Source organism: Ambystoma mexicanum, chromosome 1q (genome assembly GCF_040938575.1).
Source record: "Ambystoma mexicanum isolate Mex_15411 chromosome 1q, UKY_AmexF1_1, whole genome shotgun sequence".
NCBI lineage: Eukaryota > Metazoa > Chordata > Amphibia > Caudata > Ambystomatidae > Ambystoma > Ambystoma mexicanum.
Window position 1 is genome coordinate 437,901,186 of NC_090922.1, and position 21,983 is coordinate 437,923,168.

Sequence of the window (21,983 nt, forward strand, 5' to 3'; positions counted from 1 at the left end):
GCTGAACCTCGAAGGGTTCAGGTCTTTCGAACCGGGGCTTTTTACTTAGCGGGATAGGATCGGAGGAGCCTGAGGGTGTGGCCCCTTGAGGGTTATATGAAAGAAAGTGTTCTGGGTTCTTATCATAAAAATCAGCTAAGGAAGACATCCTAGACATAACCCTGTCTATGTCTTCACTGGACCATTCCCTGGAACAGGGTATTACTTTAGCAGGTGATTTATGGGACTTTTCAAGGGTAGACTTGTGTTTGCTTGTCTGCCTAGGGTGAGAGGATGGCTTTACAGGGGTGGAAGGCTGTGCTTTCCGCCGTTTCCCCCCCTCCCCGTGCGTGGAAAAATGTTTTCCCTGTCCCTTGGAGGCCCCAGAGACTTTCGACGCCTGGCGCCGAGGGTCTGGAGAGGTATCTGTGTGCTTCGGGCGTGGGGCCTCACTGGTGTTAACCGCGGTCTCGGTATCTTGGAGCGCGGCCTGGGGGTGGAAGTCGTCTTCGTCTCCCGACGATCGAACTTCCGTTAATGTGTGTAGCGAGGCACTCTTGGCAAGAGTGGATGATTGCCTTGCGTCGTGAGGTGATCTCGATCGAGAGCGCCCAGAGGACACCGAGTCGGACCGTTCTTTTTGTGCCTCTTTCCGGGAAGTCGACGTCGTCGAGGTCCGGTTGGTCTTAGTGTGTTTAGTGTGTGTTAGGTGTGTAGCGCTTGCGTCGCCGGGGGTCTTCCCCATAGCCGCCCTGCCGGACGACCTTCCGAGGTCGGGGACCTGCGCTCGTCGGCTGTCTTTCGACGCCGTAATGCCCTCGCCGTCCGAAAGTACGGCGTCGCTGCCATCGCTGAAGGCGCCCTCCGCTGCCATGGCCTCCTGCCTGGCGTGGTGGGCCCAACGCTTTGTCGAACGGTCCTTAAGTGTCTTAGGTTTAAACCTACTACACGCTCTGCAGTTCGCTTCGGGGTGATCCCTTGGCAAGCAGAGATTGCACGTGGCGTGCCTGTCGACCCAAGGGTATTTGCGATTGCACTTGGGGCAGAATTGAAAAGGGGTACCCTCCATACGCACCTTAAGGCAGCGGGCTGCTAAGTGTAGGAATATATAAATGTAACTATATATCAAGAGTGAAGAGTATGTACCACCCCCCACTCTCCCTACTTGTAAGGGCCGAGGCCAGCGGCCTACTAGGCCCGGGCCGAGGCCAGCGGCCTTCCGAGGCCCAGATCCGTCGTGCAGCAGTCGACGGTCGATGACTTCTCCAGCCGTCGTCGAGGTTGAGGGTCGACGTTGGGGTGGGGAAGGGAATGAATAAGAATTATAATTATAAGAACAGCAAAAGTATGGCTAAGGCCAGGGAACTCCGCAAGATGCTTCCGACCAGTATGGCGGAAAAAAACAATCTGAGGATCCTACACGCGTGAGGGATCTTGGGTACAGTGGACGTCACACTAGGGATAGTATTACTGGCACGCCTGTGTCGACGCCCATTTTCGACTTTCGAAAAACAAACTGTAATACTCCGCAGCTTCCACTAGATGTCGGCCTATGCACAGCATGTGATCTAAGCAGATTCCACAAGCCTCAGAAATTATATTACATAAATATTCCTGCATGACCGACACCTCATAATCTAAGTGTATATACACTTCTCCAGGAGAAAACATGATGGCGGATGCCTTCGGGCCTGGCTGCGCTTTACAAATAAACAAAATACAAATACAAATTACCAGTCGAAAGTGCAGTGATTCAAAGCTGCCATATCACTGGTAGGCAGCTTTGGGAACTATATTGTACCTTTGAAAAGTACACTCTAGTTCATCTGCTTGAATGACAAGCTTTCCCACAGTTAATATCCTTCAGTGACTTGGTTGGATGTGGTGGTTAGAAGAGCACTTAGGCGGCTCAAATGCCATGAGAAAAATAATCAACTGCGTTATAAAACGATGATCCTCAGAAGATTATTGGGTTTTGACAATCCTAAATATATAAATTTTCATCTGTGGTAAACAAGCACAAATAGCCCGCAAAGAATCCCACAAATGGTGTAGAAAGTAATTGTGAGAGAAACTATAATGTCAAATGATCCATCTGTTTTCAAACCAGCACACCAATTCTAATGATGACCATTCCTAAATGACATAACCCAACGACTGCATGTTACTACTGATACCTAGAAGTGGGTTAAAGTTTGAGGAATACCCGTGCGCAGTTGCTGCACCTCTAGGCTCAGATGAACTTCATACGAAAGAGCCCTCCCTCTTGCAGTGTTTGCAACACCAGTCTGTACCCTTTCCATAACCTTATCTATGCATTCACAATTCAAATTGTGCTAGCAAATAGGCACACCCACTCTTGCACTTGTACTGTTCACCCAATGCCTGAAGGTGTTGACCATTGATGTATTCTAAAATCTAGCCTGGCAGTGTTTTGCTCCATAGGGGTGACATCCAGGTTTGCCCCAATTCATGAGTTGGGGCAAATTGTGACTACCTATAACACTCCCGGGAGAAATATTGAATTCCACCCATCACATTAAAATGCCCATGGTCCTAGCTAGTAATGCGATACAGTTATGGGTTAAGTCATTGTTCCTTTTAGTACACACGGCCCTGTCCCAAATGCCTTGCTCCAGATCAAGTACAAACATGTTCTTATTGTGGTAGAATTCAATGGACATAATTCCAGAAGTCGCCTCACAAAAAGTTGCTTGAGAGGCAAGTTTGTTTGTTTTCATGATTGGTGCCGTATGCCTAATGAAGGAGGATATAGAAAATAACTCCTTGGGTGATATCAGTAATACCTCAAACACTGGAATAATGGCAGTGCCTTAGTGTTTCTAGTAGGAAACATGATCAGGCAATTACATAATCTTTCATTCTTGCTTCTCTCTTTCTGCCCTAATCATACACAGTCAAATCTTCTGGAGGGGATTTACTCTCTCAAAAGATTTATAACCTCTTCATAAAGTAATTCCACATTCTTCCCACCCACGTTCAAGCTTTCCAGGGATTGGGTATCATTTACACCCACTGTGTGCTTTGTGTCTTTAACAGCTGTGGATACACATCAATCAGGACGTCGTTCCTTTACCGGTTTGTGTCATGGCTCTTACTTGATTGTAAAAAGCAGTAGTCTGTGTACACGGTGGCAACATCTCGTGTACATACATTTCGGCCACAAGTGTGCATATAAAAAGAGGGGTTCTGTCTTTCTCTTGGTGGTCCCATGACATTGAAACTTTTAATGTCCAAATAATATGTGCCAATTTCTTATGGGACTGACTGGGCCGATTCCTTATGGTGTCCATTGATACCAACGCCAGATAATACGCTGGTGAAAGGGTCAATGACAGAAATACCTTTGTAGCTGTTTCAGAGTAGAAAGCCATGAACAGCTCCCATAGCTTGTGCCCAGAAGACATCAGTGAGTCGAGGAGCCAAGCATGCATCTGCTACTTGGAGGTGGTGACCCTTACGGTAGGCACTATTTTTATTGATATTAGCTTTTCTCTTTGCTAGGTTCTCTTCAAACTATGGTTCTAATAGCACACACTAGCATTTTGCATTTGTGATACATGCATTGCCCTATAGGCCAGTCCGAGCCTGAAGGCTCATCCCAATGGCGAGCCCAACCAGTGGCCCTCTTACCCATTATGGAGGAGCTAAGGTGCCAGCCCAGTGAAACAATGTTCACTCCCTCAGCTGCTTTTTCCAGCTGAGGAAGTGCTCCTGGGCTGGCAGAACTGTCAAAGGGAAACACTATTTCCCTTTGACAGTTCAGTGCCCCAGCTGCACATGCTCACTGAGCCATGCAAGGCTGGGGTGTTTTGCTTTGCCAGCATTGCATAGCTCATTGGAAATGCTGGCTGGAGCATTGCATGTTTGTATGTGCGAGGGGGAGCACCTGAGCCTCGCACATACGGACAGAGCAGCCTGGAGCAGGGCGTTTCAGCATCCACATGCAGGCCAATGCAGAAGGTATGTTCATTTTTTTTATTTAAACGTGTGTGTGTGTGTGTGTGTATATATATATATATATATATATGTATATATAATCATGTTGATTGTGTTAGGCCCAGGGGACAGGGATGGTATTTTTTTTTACTGGTCATCTATCATAAATGTCCAGTAAAAAATGCCATGCCTGACCCCTGTGCCCCCTAGCACCAATTGCAAACTGTAAGGCTATTTACCCATTTCTTTTATTCAAGTATGCTCTACAATGCAACATTTTAACCCATTATTATTTTTATTTTAAACCGATCCCTCCTTCATTGGTTCAGGCTCCCTCACTGCACTCGGTCACATATGCATTTTTGGGGGAAATAGTTATGCCCCTCCACTTCAAAAATTTACCAGCCGCCACTGGCCCTCAGACTGTGTTGGGAACACGATGGGGGGTGGGGAGGGGGGGCCAGGGACTATGGTGGGAGCAGGATGGGAGGGAACCATGGGATAGTGGTGGGAGCAGGGTGGGGATAGCCCATGGTGTGTGATGGGGTAGGGAGAGCCCAGGGACTGGGTAGGAGTGGGATGTGGGAGCCCAGCGACTGTGATGGGAGCATGCGGGGGAGCCCAGGGATTATACTGAGAGTAGGGTGTGGTGACAGCACGCAATAGTGGTGACGGCCCGGGAGGATAGCTCAGCGGCAACGTCCTCGCCTTGGAAGCAAGACGACACGAAGCAACACAGGTTCGATCCCCGGGTCCGCGCTTAGAAACCTCTGGGTATTAAGCACGTTATAAATAACCTATCATATCATACATACTGTCCATTTGCCATTTTTGGGGGGTCCCGGCCTGCCCAAATTTTGCTCCAGGTGGGCCCGGGCAAAAAAGTTTGAAAATCACTGTTCTAGAATGTCTAAACTTAAAATGCCTTCCTTGCGAGCCAGGTATCAAGCATCTGCGGCCCTTTTTGAGGACCACAACAATGGAACTATGGCAAAACACAATTGGGTATTTGAGATAACACTTTTTGCTATTTTCCAGAGACTTTGGTAGAAATGTCGGGCAGGCTGCTGTAACTGATTGCCACATAGCCCCAAGCAGTGTTGTCATGAGAATAAGTAGATCATCATCACTGATCACCTTGTTATCCAACCTGCAGAGCTGCAGGCCTTTGAAAAAATAGGAGATGGAAACAGAATTGGAGTGCTGGATGCTGAACACAGAGGCACACTTTAGGCAATGTTTGTTTCCGGTAAATCTCGATAAGGGATGCTTCAACAACCACAATTTTACAATTTGTTTAAATATACTAACCATTGCAGATTCAACCCACTATCTAACAGGATAATGAACACCCGAGTCTAAAAGAGACTAAGAATATACCAGCAAGGGTAAAGCTGGTGAGCATGTATGATCTGTCCATCAAAACCAGGTAGGGAAACTGTCAGACACGAAGTCTGGTGATCGGGCAATGCCACCACAGTTATATAAGATATGATATGGCATTTGTAACGCGCCTACACACAAGTGCCTCGAAGCGCGACGAGGCAAGGGAGGGGGAAACAGAGGGAGGACAGACAACGATCTTACTAGGCCAGGTGTCATTTAGATCGCGCAAGTGCATGGGAAGGGGAAAGGTATAAGTGTGGGGGAAGGGGGAGGGGAAAGTGCAGTACATGGGAAAGTAGAATAAATAAGATAATAGAACGGCTGGATGGTGGCAAGTGCAGGGAAGAGCAGACATAAGTGCTGGTAAGGGGACTGTAGGGATACAGAACAGTCCTCAGGTGCAGGGATTGCCAGGGAGGCAGTGCAGGTGTGCAATTGGCGGGGCCAGGGCCCGAGATCAGAAGGGTGGCCAGGTAGACAGTGTGATTACAGACAGGAATTCAGCAGGGAAGAGGGGAGAGAAATCAGAAGCAAAGAGGTATGTTTTGAGGTGCTTCCGGAACCAGAGATGAGTCTCCTCAAGTTTCAGGGAGGCAGGAGGGTTGGTCCAGAGGGAGGCCCCTGCCGCAGAGAGAGATCTAACACCAACTCGTTTCTTGGAGAAAAGACTGACCCTGAGGGAGTTGGAGGCGGATGAGCGAAGAGCTCGAGTAGGAAGATATTTGGGAAGAGAGTGTTGAAGCTATTGCGGCCCCAGGCCCCAGAAAGCCTTGTGGACAATGTAGAGGGTTTTTAACTTAATCCTTGCAGCCACTGGGAGCCAGTGCAGAGATTTCAGTCCTGGAGAGATACGATCCCTGGGCTTGAGGCCAAGGACAAGTCTTGCAGTCCTGTTCTGGATAAGTTGCAGAGGGCGGAGAGTAGAGGCAGGCAGATTTAGATAGAGACTGTTACAATAGTCAAGTCTAGAGAGAACCAGGGCTTTGGGGACGGTGAGCTTCTGGGGGAAGGAGAGGAAGGGAAGAATACCTCTGAGGAGGTGTAGCTGGTAGCGTGACTTCTTAGAGACATCGGAGATGTGAGGAGAGGAGGGAAGTGTGGAGTTGAAGGTGACCTCAAGGTTTTTAGCCTTGCAGGTGGGGGCAGGAAGAGGGCCAAGGGAGGCCGGCCAGAGAGCTGCAGGGAAGGAGGGAGTGGGTGTGCCAATGGGTAAAATCTCAGTCTTACTGGCATTAAGGCAGAGGTCATTGGTGGCACACCACTCCTGGATAGCAGACAGACAGTCAGAGACGAGGGAAGGAGAGGAGGAGGCCGAAGGTAGCCTGAAAATGAGCTGGGTGTCATCTGCATAGCACTGAAAATTGGGGCAGAGAGTAGCGATGCGGTGGGCTACGAGTGCCAGGTATTGATTGAACAGCCAGGGAGAGAGGTTATATCCCTGGCGGACACAACAGGTAGAGAAAAATATACCAGAGAGGAAGGACCCAAGTTGGACCTGGGAGGGTCGGTCGGAGAGGAAAGAGGTCAACCAGGCCAGGGCCTGGCCAGTGATAGCCAGGTTCTACTTGGGAACTACTGACCTGTAAACAAAAATGTGCTTGGAAATAGGCAGACTTTATTGTACACTCAAGGGAATGTTCAACCAAAATTACATGCTTTGACCAGAGAAATGCCATTTACAAACCCCTCTGCAGTGTTCAAAACAAATATTGGCAAGATGACTAATTGAACATAACATACTATCATTTTGAATAAATGTGAAGAATTTAGCAAAATAATGCAGATCACAAATCACAACAAACTAACAGAAGCTTGAACCATACATAGTTAGTTGTTCCTATTGCCATTTAATTGTTTTTCTCCAGCTAACAGCTTTGGCTGAACAAGCTGAGAAAAACAAGTTACTTACCAACTGGTAAAGTTCTTTCGACTGGATGTTACTCCAACGTATTTCACATCTTTGACATGTAATGTCCACAGCTGTGTACTTCGGAATTTTTTTCGGCTGAGGGCGTCTTGCTTCAATGGCATCGGATCGATGTCCCTCGAAGGCCTCCGTCGAGGGCAACGTCACCGGATATTATAAATAGGACGCACGGCGCCCGTAGCATCAGTTTATGTTTTTTTCCTCCATAACGTGTGACATGCACATATCCAATGCCTGGTTGACTGCACATAGCCTTGCAGGAACGTAAGCTGCAATAGCATAGGAAATTGTCCAGAGGGGCAGGCTGGGAGGGCAGTGTGGAATACGTTGGAGGAAATCCAGTTGAAAGAACGTTACTGTTATGAAGTGACTTCCAGGCTTTCTTAGTTTCTTCTTAGGTTTATTACAGGAACTTAGGTTACAGTTACATGAAGATAAATAATAGAGAGTGTGGACTATATAAGCACTGGCCCCATCACCCAGGCAGGGGAGCTCTAACTGCCTCAGTATGGAACCTTCATATATACATTCCACCATCCACACAGTGACATTCCATGTGACATCACAGGCTCCCAGCAAGACAGTATTACACAGACAGCCACTACATAACACATCTCCTTTCCTTACCAGACACACACACAGAAGGTCACTACCCAACACATCTCCTTTCCTTACCAGACACCCACACAGGAGGTCACTACCCAACACATCTCCTTTCCTTACCAAACACACCCACACACAGAGGCAAAACAATAAAGGATTCCAACTAAACACAGCCTATCAGGTGTAACCAGATTGGTCAATACGACCAAATACCACAGATCACCGCGAGACACTGGCCAGACATCCCAAGTCCATCTGCGTACCAGGCATTTGACCACTGATGACCTAAAACAGCATTACAAGGGTACTGTGCCAAACAGACTGTCTTGAGAAAACGCAGTCTTTAGCACAGCAAAATATAGGAAGAATATCGCAAAAAAAAAAAAAACGAAGGCGCTACCTCCTTTAAATACTAAGCTTCTAGCCCTATTCCATACTGGCAGAGGCGCTACCTCTCGCACACAGAATGTTCCACACGCTGGAGGCGCTACCTCCCTCGCGTACACTAGGGTCCATGCTCACCAGAGGCGCTACCTCTGTTCAATACATTTTTTTTTCCACATTAACCGGAGGCGCTACCTCCCTCAAACACCAATTGAGCCACGCTCACCAGAGGCGCTACCTCTCTACAATACAATTCTTTGCATACGAACCGGAGGCGCTACCTCCATCAAACACCCTGTTGACACGCTCAACAGATGCGCTACCTCACTTGAGTACTTGTTTCACCACAATTACCCGGAGGCGCTACCTCCCTCAACTTCCCTTTTTGAGCCACACTAACCAGAGGTGCTACCTCTCTCTCTCGTGACCCATATACTAGAGGCGCTACCTCTAGGTACCACTACCATGTCACTCAGACCAGAGGCGCTACCTCATGTCAATACCAATCGTGACACATGCACAACAGAGGCGCTACCTCTCATTTTAACCACGGCGGAACACACATCAGAGGCGCTACCTCTCATTACAACCACAGCGTCACTCACACCAAAGGCGCTACCTCTGCGTGAGAACCTGCCACATATCACCTTCATGCTCTTCTTTGTGCATCCATTACACAGTCAACCTTAACACAGGTATAAAACATTTTGCATTACATAGCTTTTAAATGAATTGTTATGACCTTAGTATAATGCAAATGCAAATTAAAACTATAGAACAACAAACGTTTCAACACTTTCGTCCTAAAAGTCCATGGCCAGGTTATGACCCTAATATGACTTGTGTAACCCTACAAGTCCATGGCCAATTTTATGACCCTTAAAATGACCACATCAACCTAAAGGTCCATGTAGCTCTAGAGCGACTAACATGCCTGAAAATCCTCAAAATGTTATGCTAGCACATTCTTCCGTCATCACTGCCAGCAAACATTAATCACTACACACTTAGGACTTATCACGGTTCACTTCACTGCATGTTAAAATAGCATAAACTTACTAGGGGTTCATGGTTGAACCCCTTAACCTGCAAATCCTCCTAATGTAACTTCCATTTAACACCATACAGCACAGCATTTACCAAAAGTAAAAGGTACAACTCATGCAGGTTCGCTACTACCCCATTTCACCATGACCTCCACAATGAATTTGTTCAAAGGATACATTTCTTATTATACGATACACAGAACCAGTTCCTTATCTTCAAGGCTTCCTTCTTATCATTCGCCATGTTTTCCTCGCTGCATATGTAAACCATTCAATGTTGCGCGGAGAAACCGTTTGCTGGGAGAGACGTTTTTTTTTCCAGTAGACTTGCCATCCTACCACATCCGTTGGTTGCTTCCAGACGCCCCGGAGAGAGAACGGCTTGATCTGTTGTGCGCAGCAAGTTCATCCGATCCTTCTCCAGATACTGCTAGTCCACTCCGTAAGACGGCAAAACCCGCCGCCACGCCACGCACCTGCGACGCCGCGAGTCCTCTCCCACGCGGAAAACATTGACTCTGATCGCCTCCATTAATCGCCACGAAATCCTGTGCATCTTCCATACAAGCGGAACATCTCGATTACGATCCGAAATGAACGCTGCCACGTGACACGTCACGCCGTCCATTTCTGAACAGGTCCTTTACTCACAGCTCAGCCGCTCATACCCATTCTGAGGATATGAGCGTCGGATTGCTGGCGGGTGCGCACATTCTGACGACACCTTAGTTCTTACGAACGCAGAGGTGTTCCACGGCATCGCCAACTCATTTGAGCCAGCTGTGACGTCATCACTACTTCAACAGGCAGTTCACTTAACACAGCTCCGTGGTCCCAACTGCCATCCATACACACGGTGAGGGGCCCATTACTTCTCGATTGTTCCCTTTGTATGAGACACAGCCATGGGACATCTCGCACTTTAAAGGAGGATTTCTCCACGTAAACACACTGCCATTTCTCCTCTTGGACAACTTCCATTTCCACATGTCACTCTTCCTTATATTAAGTCTGTTGTGATTCTACTTTCATTTAGGGAACTTAAGCAAATGGAATGACAGTGGCATGATCCCCAAGTGACTGGAAAAGTTCCCTTTACTACAGTATTGGCTAGCCCATGGAGTTACCCTTCAATTTGGGAGCAGCGTGTGAAAGGGCAGTCCCCATCTTCTCCAACCGCCATATGACTTCCTTCTCCAACCGGCTTCTCACTTCAAGGGACCCTTAAGAGCCCAGCTCCGCCAGAGCTTCCTTCAATGGCCCTTCTTCTTTCTCCAGCCCCTCTTGATCCACCTCTCCCTCTGGCTAGTGGACAGTTGGTCCCTCAGGATATGGGGCTTTCTTCCTACTCCCCCCCCTTTAGCCCTGGGTGATGGGTCTTACTTGTCATGTGGGGGCAGTGCTGATCTCTGCTTTGTCCTCCTCTCTCCTGCACCCCTCCCGCAGCAGGCTCCTTCACTTCAGCTTCTTCTTGTGCGCAGATTCTTCTTTTAAAGACTCCTCGTCGCCATTGTTATGAAGTGACTTCCAGGCTTTCTTAGTTTCTTCTTAGGTTTATTACAGGAACTTAGGTTACAGTTACATGAAGATAAATAATAGAGAGTGTGGACTATATAAGCACTGGCCCCATCACCCAGGCAGGGGAGCTCTAACTGCCTCAGTATGGAACCTTCATATATACATTCCACCATCCACACAGTGACATTCCATGTGACATCACAGGCTCCCAGCAAGACAGTATTACACAGACAGCCACTACATAACAGTTACCAGTTGGTAAGTAACTTGTTCTTCGAATGGATTGTGCCCTCCAACGTATTCCACATCTTTGACAGACTCTCAAAGCAGTGCCAGAAAATGGAGGAGGGAAAATAATTTAGAATACCAAATCAGATGGCAGAATAAAGAACCGCCTAACCAAAGGCCATATCTTGCCCATGGAGCGTATCCAAGGGGTAATGTTTGACAAAGGTGTGGATAGAAGACCATGTGGCTGCGTCACAAATATTCCTAATGGGAACTCCACGCTGCAAGGCTGTGGAAGTGGACACGCCCCTAGTGGAATGATCCCGCAACCCTTCAGGAGGGTCCTTGCCCGCCAATCGGTAACATTCAGTAATGGTGAGGATAATCCACCTGGACAAGGTCTGTTTGGTAACAGCCTGGCCCAATCGGTGTCCAGCATACCCCACAAAGAGTTGATCGTCCACTCTGACCCTGGACATCCTAGAAATGTAAACTTTCAGAGCTCTCCTAGGGTCCAACCTATGGAGTCGCTCCTCTTACCTACCAGGATGAGGAGGAGAATAGAAAGACGAAAGAACCACTTTCTGGCTTAAATGAAATTCAGATACTACCTTAGGTAGAAAGGAAGGACGTAACCTCAGTACAACCCAATCCTTGTGGAACACAGTAAAGGGAGGATTAGATGAAAGTGCCTGCAATTCACTCACTCTGCGAGCGGAAGTAACCGCAACCAAGAACACCGTCTTGAAAGACAACAGTCTCAAAGGACACGAGTGCAAAGGTTCAAATGGAGCCGCCATCAGGAATTTCAAGGCCAATTTCAGATCCCAAACCGGCACTTGGAACGGGGACGGCGGGAACACATTAGTGAGCCCTTTAAGAAATTGGGAAATCAAAGGAATCTTAAAATAAGAACATTCTTCAGACGAGCGCTTGAAGATGGACAGGGCCGCCAGGTAACCTTTAATGGTACCTACTTGAAGGCCTCTGTGGGCCAAAGAGAGCAAGAAAGATGGAAATATGGGAATGGAACACTGAAAAGGATCAACATTTTGTCCTCTGCACCAATCACAAAACTTACGCCAACGGTACAGGGATTTTGTTGCTGGCCGCCTGGCTGAAAGCAACACCTCCATCACGTCATCCGGGGGGTCCCAATCCTTATACCTCAACCTTTCAGATACCAAGCGTGAAGGCTGAGAGTCCTGACCTCTGGATGTAGAGCATGACCCCCCCACCCCCGCCCTCGAGCAGATCCTCTCAGTAGGGAAGACGGCGTGGAGGGGAGATGGACATTTCTAGAAAGTCCGGGTACCACGCTCTCCTGGCCCAATCCGGAGCAATGAGGATCATGTGAGATCTGAATCTCTGTAACCTCCTTAACACTTGAGGAATGACGGGGAACGGAGCGAACGCGTACAGAAGTGGGAATGACCATTCCACGACGAAGGCGTCTCCTATGGCGCCTCTGAGAGGAAATTCCCTTGAGCAAAATCTCTCGCACTTCCGTTTTGCATTGGTCGCGAAGAGATCCACTGGTGGGGTTCCCCAAAGGGCGAAGATCTCCAGAAGGACTTCCTGAGCCAACTCCCACTCGTGAGAGACTGTGCTCTGCCTGCTCGGGAGTGATATTCCCTGCTGCATTGCCCAGAAACTGAGCTGCATTGCCTCTCTTCAAAACGGGAGTGACCCTACCCCCCTTTTTTGTTGAGGTAATGCATGGCCACTGTATTGTGATCAGGACACACTTCCCCCGAACAGACGGCAGAAAAGCCTTCAGCTCTAACAGGTTGATGTGGAGTTTGGACTCCGACAGAGACCAACAACCGCTGGCGGTCAAATCTTCGGCATGAGCTCCCCATCCTGGGAGGTAAGCGCCCGTTACTACTGTCACCTCCGGCCACGGTTGCCAAAACAGCTCTCCCTTCATCAGGTTCCCCTCGTTGGCTCACCACAGCAGATCCTTTGAGACCGAGAATCTGAACGGGATCCGACATCTTGCCTGAGAATTGTGACCACTGCATCTTGAGGACCCATTGCAGGGATCTCATCCTCAGTCTGGCCTCTGGCACCAGAAAAATGCAGGATGCCATGAGGCCGAGCAACCTTAAGAATTCGAAAGCCTGGAGTCTCTGGGCATGTTGAAACTTGTCCACCATCTGCACAATGTGATGAGCCCTCACCTTGGGAGGTGAGCACTTCCCCAAGGACCTGTCCAACACAGCCCTGATGTACTGGAGCTGTTGGGAAGGTGTCAGATGCGACTTCTTGAAATTGAGGGAGAAGCCCAGCTTGTGGAGGGATTGGCAGGTGAGACCGAGATGATCCATCGCTTGCTTGGGAGAATGTGCACGGATCAGCCAGTCGTCCAGGTAGGGGTAGACGTGAATCCCCCCCTTGCCTCAGATAAGCTGACACCACCACCATTAGCTTGGTAAAGACCCTCAGGCGGAGGTCAATCCGAACGGCAGGACCCAAAAGTGCGAGTCGCCAGCCGCAAACCTTGGGTACTTTCTGTGCTTTGGATGAATCGGCACATGAAAGTAAGCATCCTGTAGGTCCAGAGACACCAACTACTCCTGAAGTTGAAGGGCCTGGAGGACTTGAGAAAGAGTGACCATCTTGAACTTGTCCTTCCTGAGAAGTTTGTTCAACCAACTCAAGTCCAAGATGGGTCTCAATCCCCAGTCTTTCTTTGGAATCAACATTTCTTTTTTATTTATTTTTTAAAATGTATTTATTTGTAATGCGCCGGTAACTCGCGAGTCTCGGGGCGCAGAAAAATGGACACGAAGACAAACAAAAATGAGACGAGACAGTTCCTAATGAAATCAGAGGTTTAGTGGGTCAAGGATGGCGAGGTCATTTAAAGAGATACATTTTCACTAACTTACGAAAGCGTAAGTAGTAAAGTTCTTTCCTTATGTGGACTGGCAGATTGTTCCAGATACCTGCTGTAATGACTGGGAAAGATTTTCCCAGTCCAGACCTACGTTTGTGTGGCATCACTGCGATCCGGTTATGATCCGAGGATCTTAAGGTGCGGCTTGGGACATAAGGACGCACTTAAGATTTTAGGTAGTCTGGTGCCTTCCCGTGGATGCATCTGTGGGCTATTGTAAGCACCTTGAAGTGGGTTCTACTCTCCACTTTAAGCCAGTGTAATTCCTTCCTGGATTTACTGATGTGGTCTGATTTAGATTTGCCTTTGATTATCCTAACTGCGTTATTTTGGATAATCTGGTACGCCTGTATGCATTTTTTGTTGGCTCCTAGCATAAATGTGTTCCCGTAGTCTAACCGAGAGAGGATGGTTTGCTCTGGCCACTGTGGCGCAGTTGTTCTCTGAAAGGTACGGTCTGATGGTTCTGAGGAGTCTCAAGTAATAGTTGCATGTTTTTTTTATGTACTGAGTCTGGGCTTCTGCTCCAAGGGATGCTTCCATCATCATGCCCAGGGTTTTTACCTTTTCAAGTACTTTGATGTTGACGTCTTTGATTTTGAAGTTTACGTAGTCATGGGGCAGAGAGTTTCTGGCTTGAGTGGATCCGAAAACCATCAGCGCAGTTTTTCTGCCGTTCAAGCACATCCAATTGGAATCTATCGATTGTTCTATGATGTTATATATTCTAATTAGATTGTCATTGTCAGTTTTATGGTCCCCGCTAAGTTACAGTACCGGCTGGGTATCATCCGCATAGTTGGTAAAGAATATATCTGCATGATCTAAAATGTAGCATAAGTATCTAATGTAGAGGTTGAACAGCAGTGGGGACATGCTGGCTTCCTGGGGAACCCTGCAGATGATCTGCCTTTCCATGGAGAATTTGTCTACCCAGTGGACTCGCGATGTCCTGTTTTTTAAAAAAGACATTATCCATGTTTTAGCCGCTTGTGAGAAGTTTGCCGTTTTGCCTAGAGCTACTTCGAGTAGATTATGATCCAGTAGATCAAAGGCGGCACCGAGGTCTAACAAGATGAGAAGTCCGGTTTTTCCCTTGTCTAAGATGCTGAGCATCTTTGTAAGTCCAGCATAGCTGATTCTGTGCTCTGAGATGGTCTGAACCCAGATTGTTGAGGGTGTAGTGCATCAGAGACCTCAATGTGTGCCTGTAATTGTGCGGTGGCTACTTTGTCCATGATCTTAAGCAGGAAGTTACAGTTGGTTATTGGCCTACGGTTGCTTGGGTCTCTTGGATCCAAGCCAGGTTTTTTTATTAGTGGGGTAACAGTGACTTTTTTATGGCCTGGGGGACTAGTTGGTCTTTAAAGGAATTGTTGACGATTCTAGCAAGTGTAGGGGCGAATATGTCTGGGTTTTCTAAGATTATTTTGGCGGGTAGGATGTTTTCCGCGCATGAGGTAGGTTTCATAGAGACAAATGATTGTTTCATCTCTTCTGTGGTGATATACGAGAAATGAAAGGGTTTTCTCAAGAGGTTTTTCTTCTGGCATTTTAATCGTATTAGGTTTGTTTATTTGTGCTTTTGTCTCTAGCTTTTTCTAGTTTCTCAAAAAAAGCTTTTTGGGTGTTGTCACATTCCTGTTGCGATGGTGAGAAAGGTGGCGAAATGTCAGGGGGTTTGTCTAAGGATTTCAAGATATTAAAAAGTTTACTTGAGGCATTTTCTGCTGCCATGATTTATTTGTTAAAATACTGTTTCTTAGCCTCTATTATGTCTTTCTTGTATTTGAAAAAATATGGGGAATACCATCCCTTGTTCCTTTCCGCTACAGGCACCAGTACTATAGTGCCTTTTTCTCCAGCAGGGTCAAGATTTCCTGCACAAGGAGCGGATCCGGATGCTTCAAAGAGAGATTCCCCAGTAGATTGTTATGAGAACGCTTTAGGAATGGAAGGCAGTAGCCGTGGCCTATCGTATCCAGAACCCACACATCCGAAGTAATAGCTCGCCATTCTTCGAGATGCTGAGACAGTCTGCCCCCAACCGTCGAACAATGGGACATGGCCTCATGCTTGTTTTGTAGCGGCTGTGGCAGTGCCCGAAGGCAAAGAGGCAGCTGCCTGAGCGGCTTTGGCACCCCTATTTCCCTGACCACCACGGGTACTTTTACGCTGACCCCTTTGACTTGCGGCTCCTCTCGTTCTACCGAAGGAGCAGTAGTAACGAAAAGAACCTCTCCTTCACTGCTGTCCCCTAGGATGAAAAGGAGGAAGATGACGAACAGCTGCACTCAAAGATTTCACCGCAGCTTTTGTGGTCTGCAACCTCCCAGGGCTCTAGTCACCCTTGCTGGCAAACAAATGCGCGCCATCCAAGGGCATGTTCAAAAGACGGGCTTGCACATCTGGAGTAAAACCTTACTTCCGCAACCACGCAAATCTGCGTATCACGGTGCTCGCAGCCATGGACCGGCTAACACTGTCGGCCGTGTCCAAACTCGACTGAAGGGATTCACACATGGCATCCTTGCCATCCTGCACGAGAGCCAGGAACCCATCCCTTACTTCCCCTTCGGGAATATGCTCAGCCGCAAGAGAAACAATTCCACTGAGTGTGTGAAAATCTTGCTAAGGCACAAGTGGAGTTGGCTGACTTCAACACCATACTCCACGCAGAAAACACCTTGCATGCCCAACCGTCGAAGCGTTTGTCGTCCCTATCAGAAGGGATAGTAGGGTACGCCGCCTGCGTCGAGGTGGAAGTAGCTGCCTGAACCACCAAACTCTCGGGATTGGGGTGAGATGAAAGGTAGCTGGGGTCGCTACCGGAAGGGTGGTATTTGTTAGTTAATGTTTTTTTAACTGCCAAGTAGCCGCCACCCTTTTCTGCAACGTCAAATGAAAAGGTAACATCGGGTCAGAGGACGGACCGTGATCCAGAATATCTGTTAAGTCATCCTGAACAAAAGCTTCAGGAGGACTGGACCAGCCAAGAAACTCAGTGACCCTAGCCATCAGTGGCCTGTAGGACGACTCTGCATGAGCCCCAGGCTCAGGCCTGACAAATTCCACCTCAGGAGAAGTGTCAAGCCACTTAACTCTTCCAATTGACTGTCCTCAGAAAAGACAGGAGCCATATCAGGCTCAACAGAGTAAAAATCGAAATCTGACCTCTCCACCTCCTCATAGATGTCATCCAGAGGGAGGTAAAAGTCCTGCCTCGGGACAGAAGAGGGTCTGGAGTCCTTAACAGGCCTCACAGACTTGGAAGTAGCCTTCCTTGGAGGATCCACAGTACCAGGGATCTCCATCGGTAAATTCCGGCCAAAAGGCCCCAAAGGTCGACGGCGCCGAAGGCTTCGACGTTGAGAGCGTCGATGGCTCCGGCGTCAATGTCGATAATGGTGCCGAGGGCTGGTGCAAAGGCAAAGCTTTGACGTCCATATCCGATGGACACAGCGCTGACGGAGTCGACACCAACCTCGTGTCCTTGCCAGGTTTCTGCAGTCTCGCTGGGGACGAGGACCAATACCTGGAAGCATGTCTCTTGCGACCATCCTGAGCCTTGTCCGAACTGGACCTCGAAGGTTCCCGATGAGTCGCGCTGAGGACCCGGGCCCGAAGGCGTACGAGCCACGGATAGAGGCAGTTCCTTGCCGGCTTCTTCCGAAGGCGCAGATGGAACTGTGCCCTGGGATTGGAAAATCGCCAGCATCTGCTCCCTGAAGGCAGCCCATTCCTCTGGAGTCGAGGACTTAGTTGGACATGCCACTTTCCTCGCGGCTCGATCCTCCCAAGGATGGCGGGGAAGGCGATCAGTGGCAGCAATTTCTGGACTGCCGAGACGAGGACCACGCATGGCGGGAACCACTCCGGGACTGAGATCCCCAGGACTCCTTCCTACGCAGAGAGTCGCCCCTCGAATCGCCGGTGGACATACCCTTAGAGGTTTTACGAGAATTACTGGGTTTAGAACCCCTACCTACCTGAAGCTTCCCCTTATGCTCCCGCAATGCCTTAGCAGTCAGCAACTGGCATTTGGAACAATCGTTGGTGTCATGACTCTCGCCCAGGCACCACAAACAAATGCAATGCAGGTCGGTAATCGATCTTAGACTTGCAATCCCGACAAGTCTTGAAGCCCGACCGCGGAGTCGGAGGGGTCGAAGAAGAAGACATATTCACAAGGAATACACGAGGTGCGCTGAGTCACGGAAGCAAACACGTTTCCAGAAAAAACGGAACTGAGCCTACGGGCGCTGTGCGTCCTATTCATAACATCAGCTGACGTCACCCTCGACGGAGGCCTTCGAGGGAAATCCTCTGCCGAAAAAGTTCCCGAAGTACACAGCTGTGGACATTACATGTCAAAGATGTGGAATATGTTGGGAGGACACAATCCTTTTGAAAGAAACTGTCTACCTCTTATACTCGAGGCTGAAATCTAACGTGTATTTATATATGTTATGCATCCATCTCTCCTATCATAGAAAATGCAATGTGAATCACCAAATGATTTAGGAATTACCAGATGAAGAAGACAGTCTCATAAAGAGTAAAAGTGCAAGTATTTGTTTTCATGGTTGCATACTCCTAATAATACTTTATTTCAGCAATAAAAACTGCCATAAAAACAAAACCAATAGTCAAAAATGCAGAGTACAAAAAATACATCTTAAATTCTCAATGACATTTACAAAATCCATACATCTAAACAATAACAGCAATTTCTTATCAAATATGAAATTCTAAAAAGAACAGTTGATTTGCTAACGATTACTTGGCATCAAAGTGAAAACACAAACAATTATTTCCATAAAAGCTCAGCAAGTAAGATCACATCAATGCAGTACATAAATAGTTTTTAAGCAATTTTACCTAACAAATTAATAAAAGGTGCTCCGATCCCCATCAGCCTGTACTTTAAACCTTAAATCAATGAGGTGTGTTGCATTTTATAGTGCTTTGTTCAGAGGCTACGAACTGCAGGTGAGCTTCCAGGGACAGTGACTAGGTTGCACTAGGTGGTTACTAGGTGGCACATGTGTGGAAAGTTAACTGAAATGGGCAATTCTACATTCACATTATGTGGGAAGAGGGCTATTCTATCCCACTTTTCAAACCCGCTAGACTTATTCATGGTGAATGGCAAGTATGCCCCAATGCTCCAAACACAAGGAGGTGATCTAGGAATATGGGTCATCCCCAATCGGGGTGAAAGAGGTATGTGATGTTGCATCCTTGAGAGCTGCCAGTCATGGACTTCTAAAGCTATGTATAAAAACAGTGCTGTCTTGTAAGATAATGAACTGAATCTCACATGTAACAAACATGACAACATGTCTTGGCTGCATAGCCACAGTGCTTTGCTCTGTGCTTCTGGACTGGAGGCAACCTTCCAGGCTATGAAGTGACACTGTGACAAGTGTGGCTTGTCGACTTAAAAGGCAGATTATACCCTCAGATGCTGAAGGTCATGCAGAGTAAGTTTCTCAAGCATCCACAGATATTCTAAAGGCAGCACCGACTACAATAACAAAAGCACTGGTGCATGGCAAATATGTGCAGGAGTCTTCACATCCAACATTTAAAGTCAATATCGGATCACTGAATGATCCTTTACTTTACATCAAAATAAATGGCATTCTTATTTCTCTAAGTGTGCGGCATCACTTCAACAATATGATTACATTTTAATGCAGTTTTACTGTTCTGGAACTCATAATTCTGAACTCACAGATTCAGTGGCTTATTCTGCCTCCAGCTTCTTGCATAACTGATCTCTAAGAATCCAACCCAGAAGGCTCAATAGCTTCATTCATGTTTCTAGAACTCTTTCGTGGCCCACCAAGGTGTACCCAAACTTTAGAAGTGCACTACATACTTAAATAACAAGCTACATCGTCTGATAAACTTGCAATTCAACAATCTGTGGTGCAAAGACAGATTACTCAAAACAAGGCAATGCTTATCAAAGGAATTTGGATGAGCTCTGCAATTTCAAAATCTGTGATTGTACCTGCAGTCAGCAAACGTAGCCGTAAACCTGAGACTCCAGTTCCATCTCGCAACACATCGACGCTCTCCGCATAAACGTTTCCAAGGAAACAGCCAAGTGGCATTGCAGGAGCCCTGAAAAGGTTCAGTTCACCATCAGCAACTGAACGATTTAAAAAGCCAACATAGTCTCCAGTACAGTGGGGCACACATGGGCTTAATCAAAAGAAGTGGAATGTTGCTATACATTTGAGAACCTTAACCTACCTGTAAATCGAGCCTTGTGTCTCAAGTAGAGTCTCAGTATTGCAATTCCCCTCACAATGCTTGGAGAGGTTCAGAACACATTGAGAAAACCTCTGTGGCACAATACTAGCTATCTGGATAGATACTAGCTGTTAGATGTATTCTAATTTCAGTTTTAAAATTCAGTGCAAAGTCAAATAAAATATTTATATATTGCGACAGGGTCACGGATCGGACTCTGTCAAGGGGTATGGGTACCCCTATTAGCTAGAGACAGGAGGCCTAGGCCAGGGAGTTTGCCATTGAGATTCGTGCCCCAGAGGCAGGTTGAGGGAGTTGGGCAGGCGCCAGCCCTACTTGTGCTTGGCTGCAATTCTGAAGTGTGAATTACAATAGCTCTATACATTCCCAATACAATGCCGGCCAGTGTTCTCACTCTTCTTTTGTAGGACTTGTGCATCCAAAAACCCTTGCAGAAGAGAGCAGCTAAGGCAGCCCACCAGCAACAGAGGCACCGGTGAACAGGCAGTGAGCAGAACAATGCTCATGGAAGACCGGCAATCAGAAAATCCAACTCGCACAGAAAAACTCCAAAATTGACTTACCCAATGGGGGTAACCATTACGAGACACTGGCGGACCCACGTTCAAAAAGGGGGCAGGGCTTAAAGGATCCTTTATTCTTTCTCACTTCTGTGACGTGCCCAGGTAGAAAAACAGAGCAGCAAATGGCCTGAGGATCCACTGGAGTGGAAAAGCCAATGGGCTGGGAGGAAAAGAATAAAGGGACATAGGTAGAACGAGACAGTGTGAGTTGTCCCGGTGAGGTCAAGGGTGGACCGAGAGACCAGGGGGAAGAAGGCCAATGCAGCAGAGTGTGGACTGAGATTAAAGCGCGTATAGGAGGCGAGGCATTGGTTGGAGAGAGCAAGTGTTACTCTGGTGGGAGCGTGTGGATACATGCGGTGTGTGAGTGAGACTAAGAGAGTAAGAAGAGCGTGGGGGTGTGGTGAAGAGGCTAACAACGAAAGGTGAAGTAAAGTGCAAGGAGGGTGTCTGTAAAAGAAGGAGGGTGTAGAGTGGGAGAAGACAGGGTCGGATTGGCCCCTCTGCCTTTCGGCCCGTGGCCGAGCCGAAATCGACCCTGGGGAGTCGGGGCTGGATTCTAGCCAAGCCTGGGCCGGTTTGGAAGAAAACAAAATTGGGAAAAAAAATATGTATTTTTTTCAATTTTTAGTTTTTCTTTTTCAAAAAGCCTTTCATCCTTCTTAGGTCGATAAATGAGTACCAACACAGGTTGGGTGATATTGTATGCATATTTGTTCTATAAAAAAGAGCTTAAGTGTAAGTACTATACAATAACATATCATTTGGCCTTGGACATCTGCTTGGAATCAAAGTAATTTAGTGTACTTGAAACAATGCTATTTGATGCCACTTTCTGTTTTGTCAAGGGGTGAAAGGTTGTGTTTCATCGCTTCCCGGGATGTCACTTTGGGGTGGGGTCAATGGCATCACTTCTGGTGATGTCATCAGAGGTCAAGGATCGTGAGGCGAGGGGTGGGCCACTTTTCTGAGGCAAGGGGTGGGCCACTTTTTTGGGGTGACCAGGCCTATTTCTTGTCCCAGTCCGACCCTGGGAGAAGAGGAGATGATAGTATAGTAATGTAGTGGGAGGAGGGTGTAGAATAGTAGAGTGAGAATAGAAAGAGTGGAGAAAAAGAAAAAGGGAGTGTAGATTAAGAGTAGAGAACGAAGAAGGAGAGAAAGAGGAGTCTCGGAGGAAAAGAAGGAAAGAACACCTG

At 47.5% G+C, this 21,983-nt stretch overlaps 1 protein-coding gene across 14 annotated transcripts in view; it reads right to left on the minus strand.

The window, feature by feature from the left end:
• The window catches only part of PHAF1 (phagophore assembly factor 1), a 1,056,812-nt gene that overhangs the window by 313,863 nt on the left and 720,966 nt on the right, over window positions 1–21,983 (minus strand). For all 14 annotated transcript variants that reach the window (XR_011284154.1, XM_069640131.1, XM_069640088.1 and 11 more), the window contains one exon: window positions 19,956–20,068. Coding sequence is in view for 13 of the 14 variants with exons in the window: in XM_069640131.1 (XP_069496232.1) it covers window positions 19,956–20,068 (113 nt within the window). In the remaining variant the exon portion in view is untranslated. The remainder of the gene's footprint in view (window positions 1–19,955; window positions 20,069–21,983) is intronic.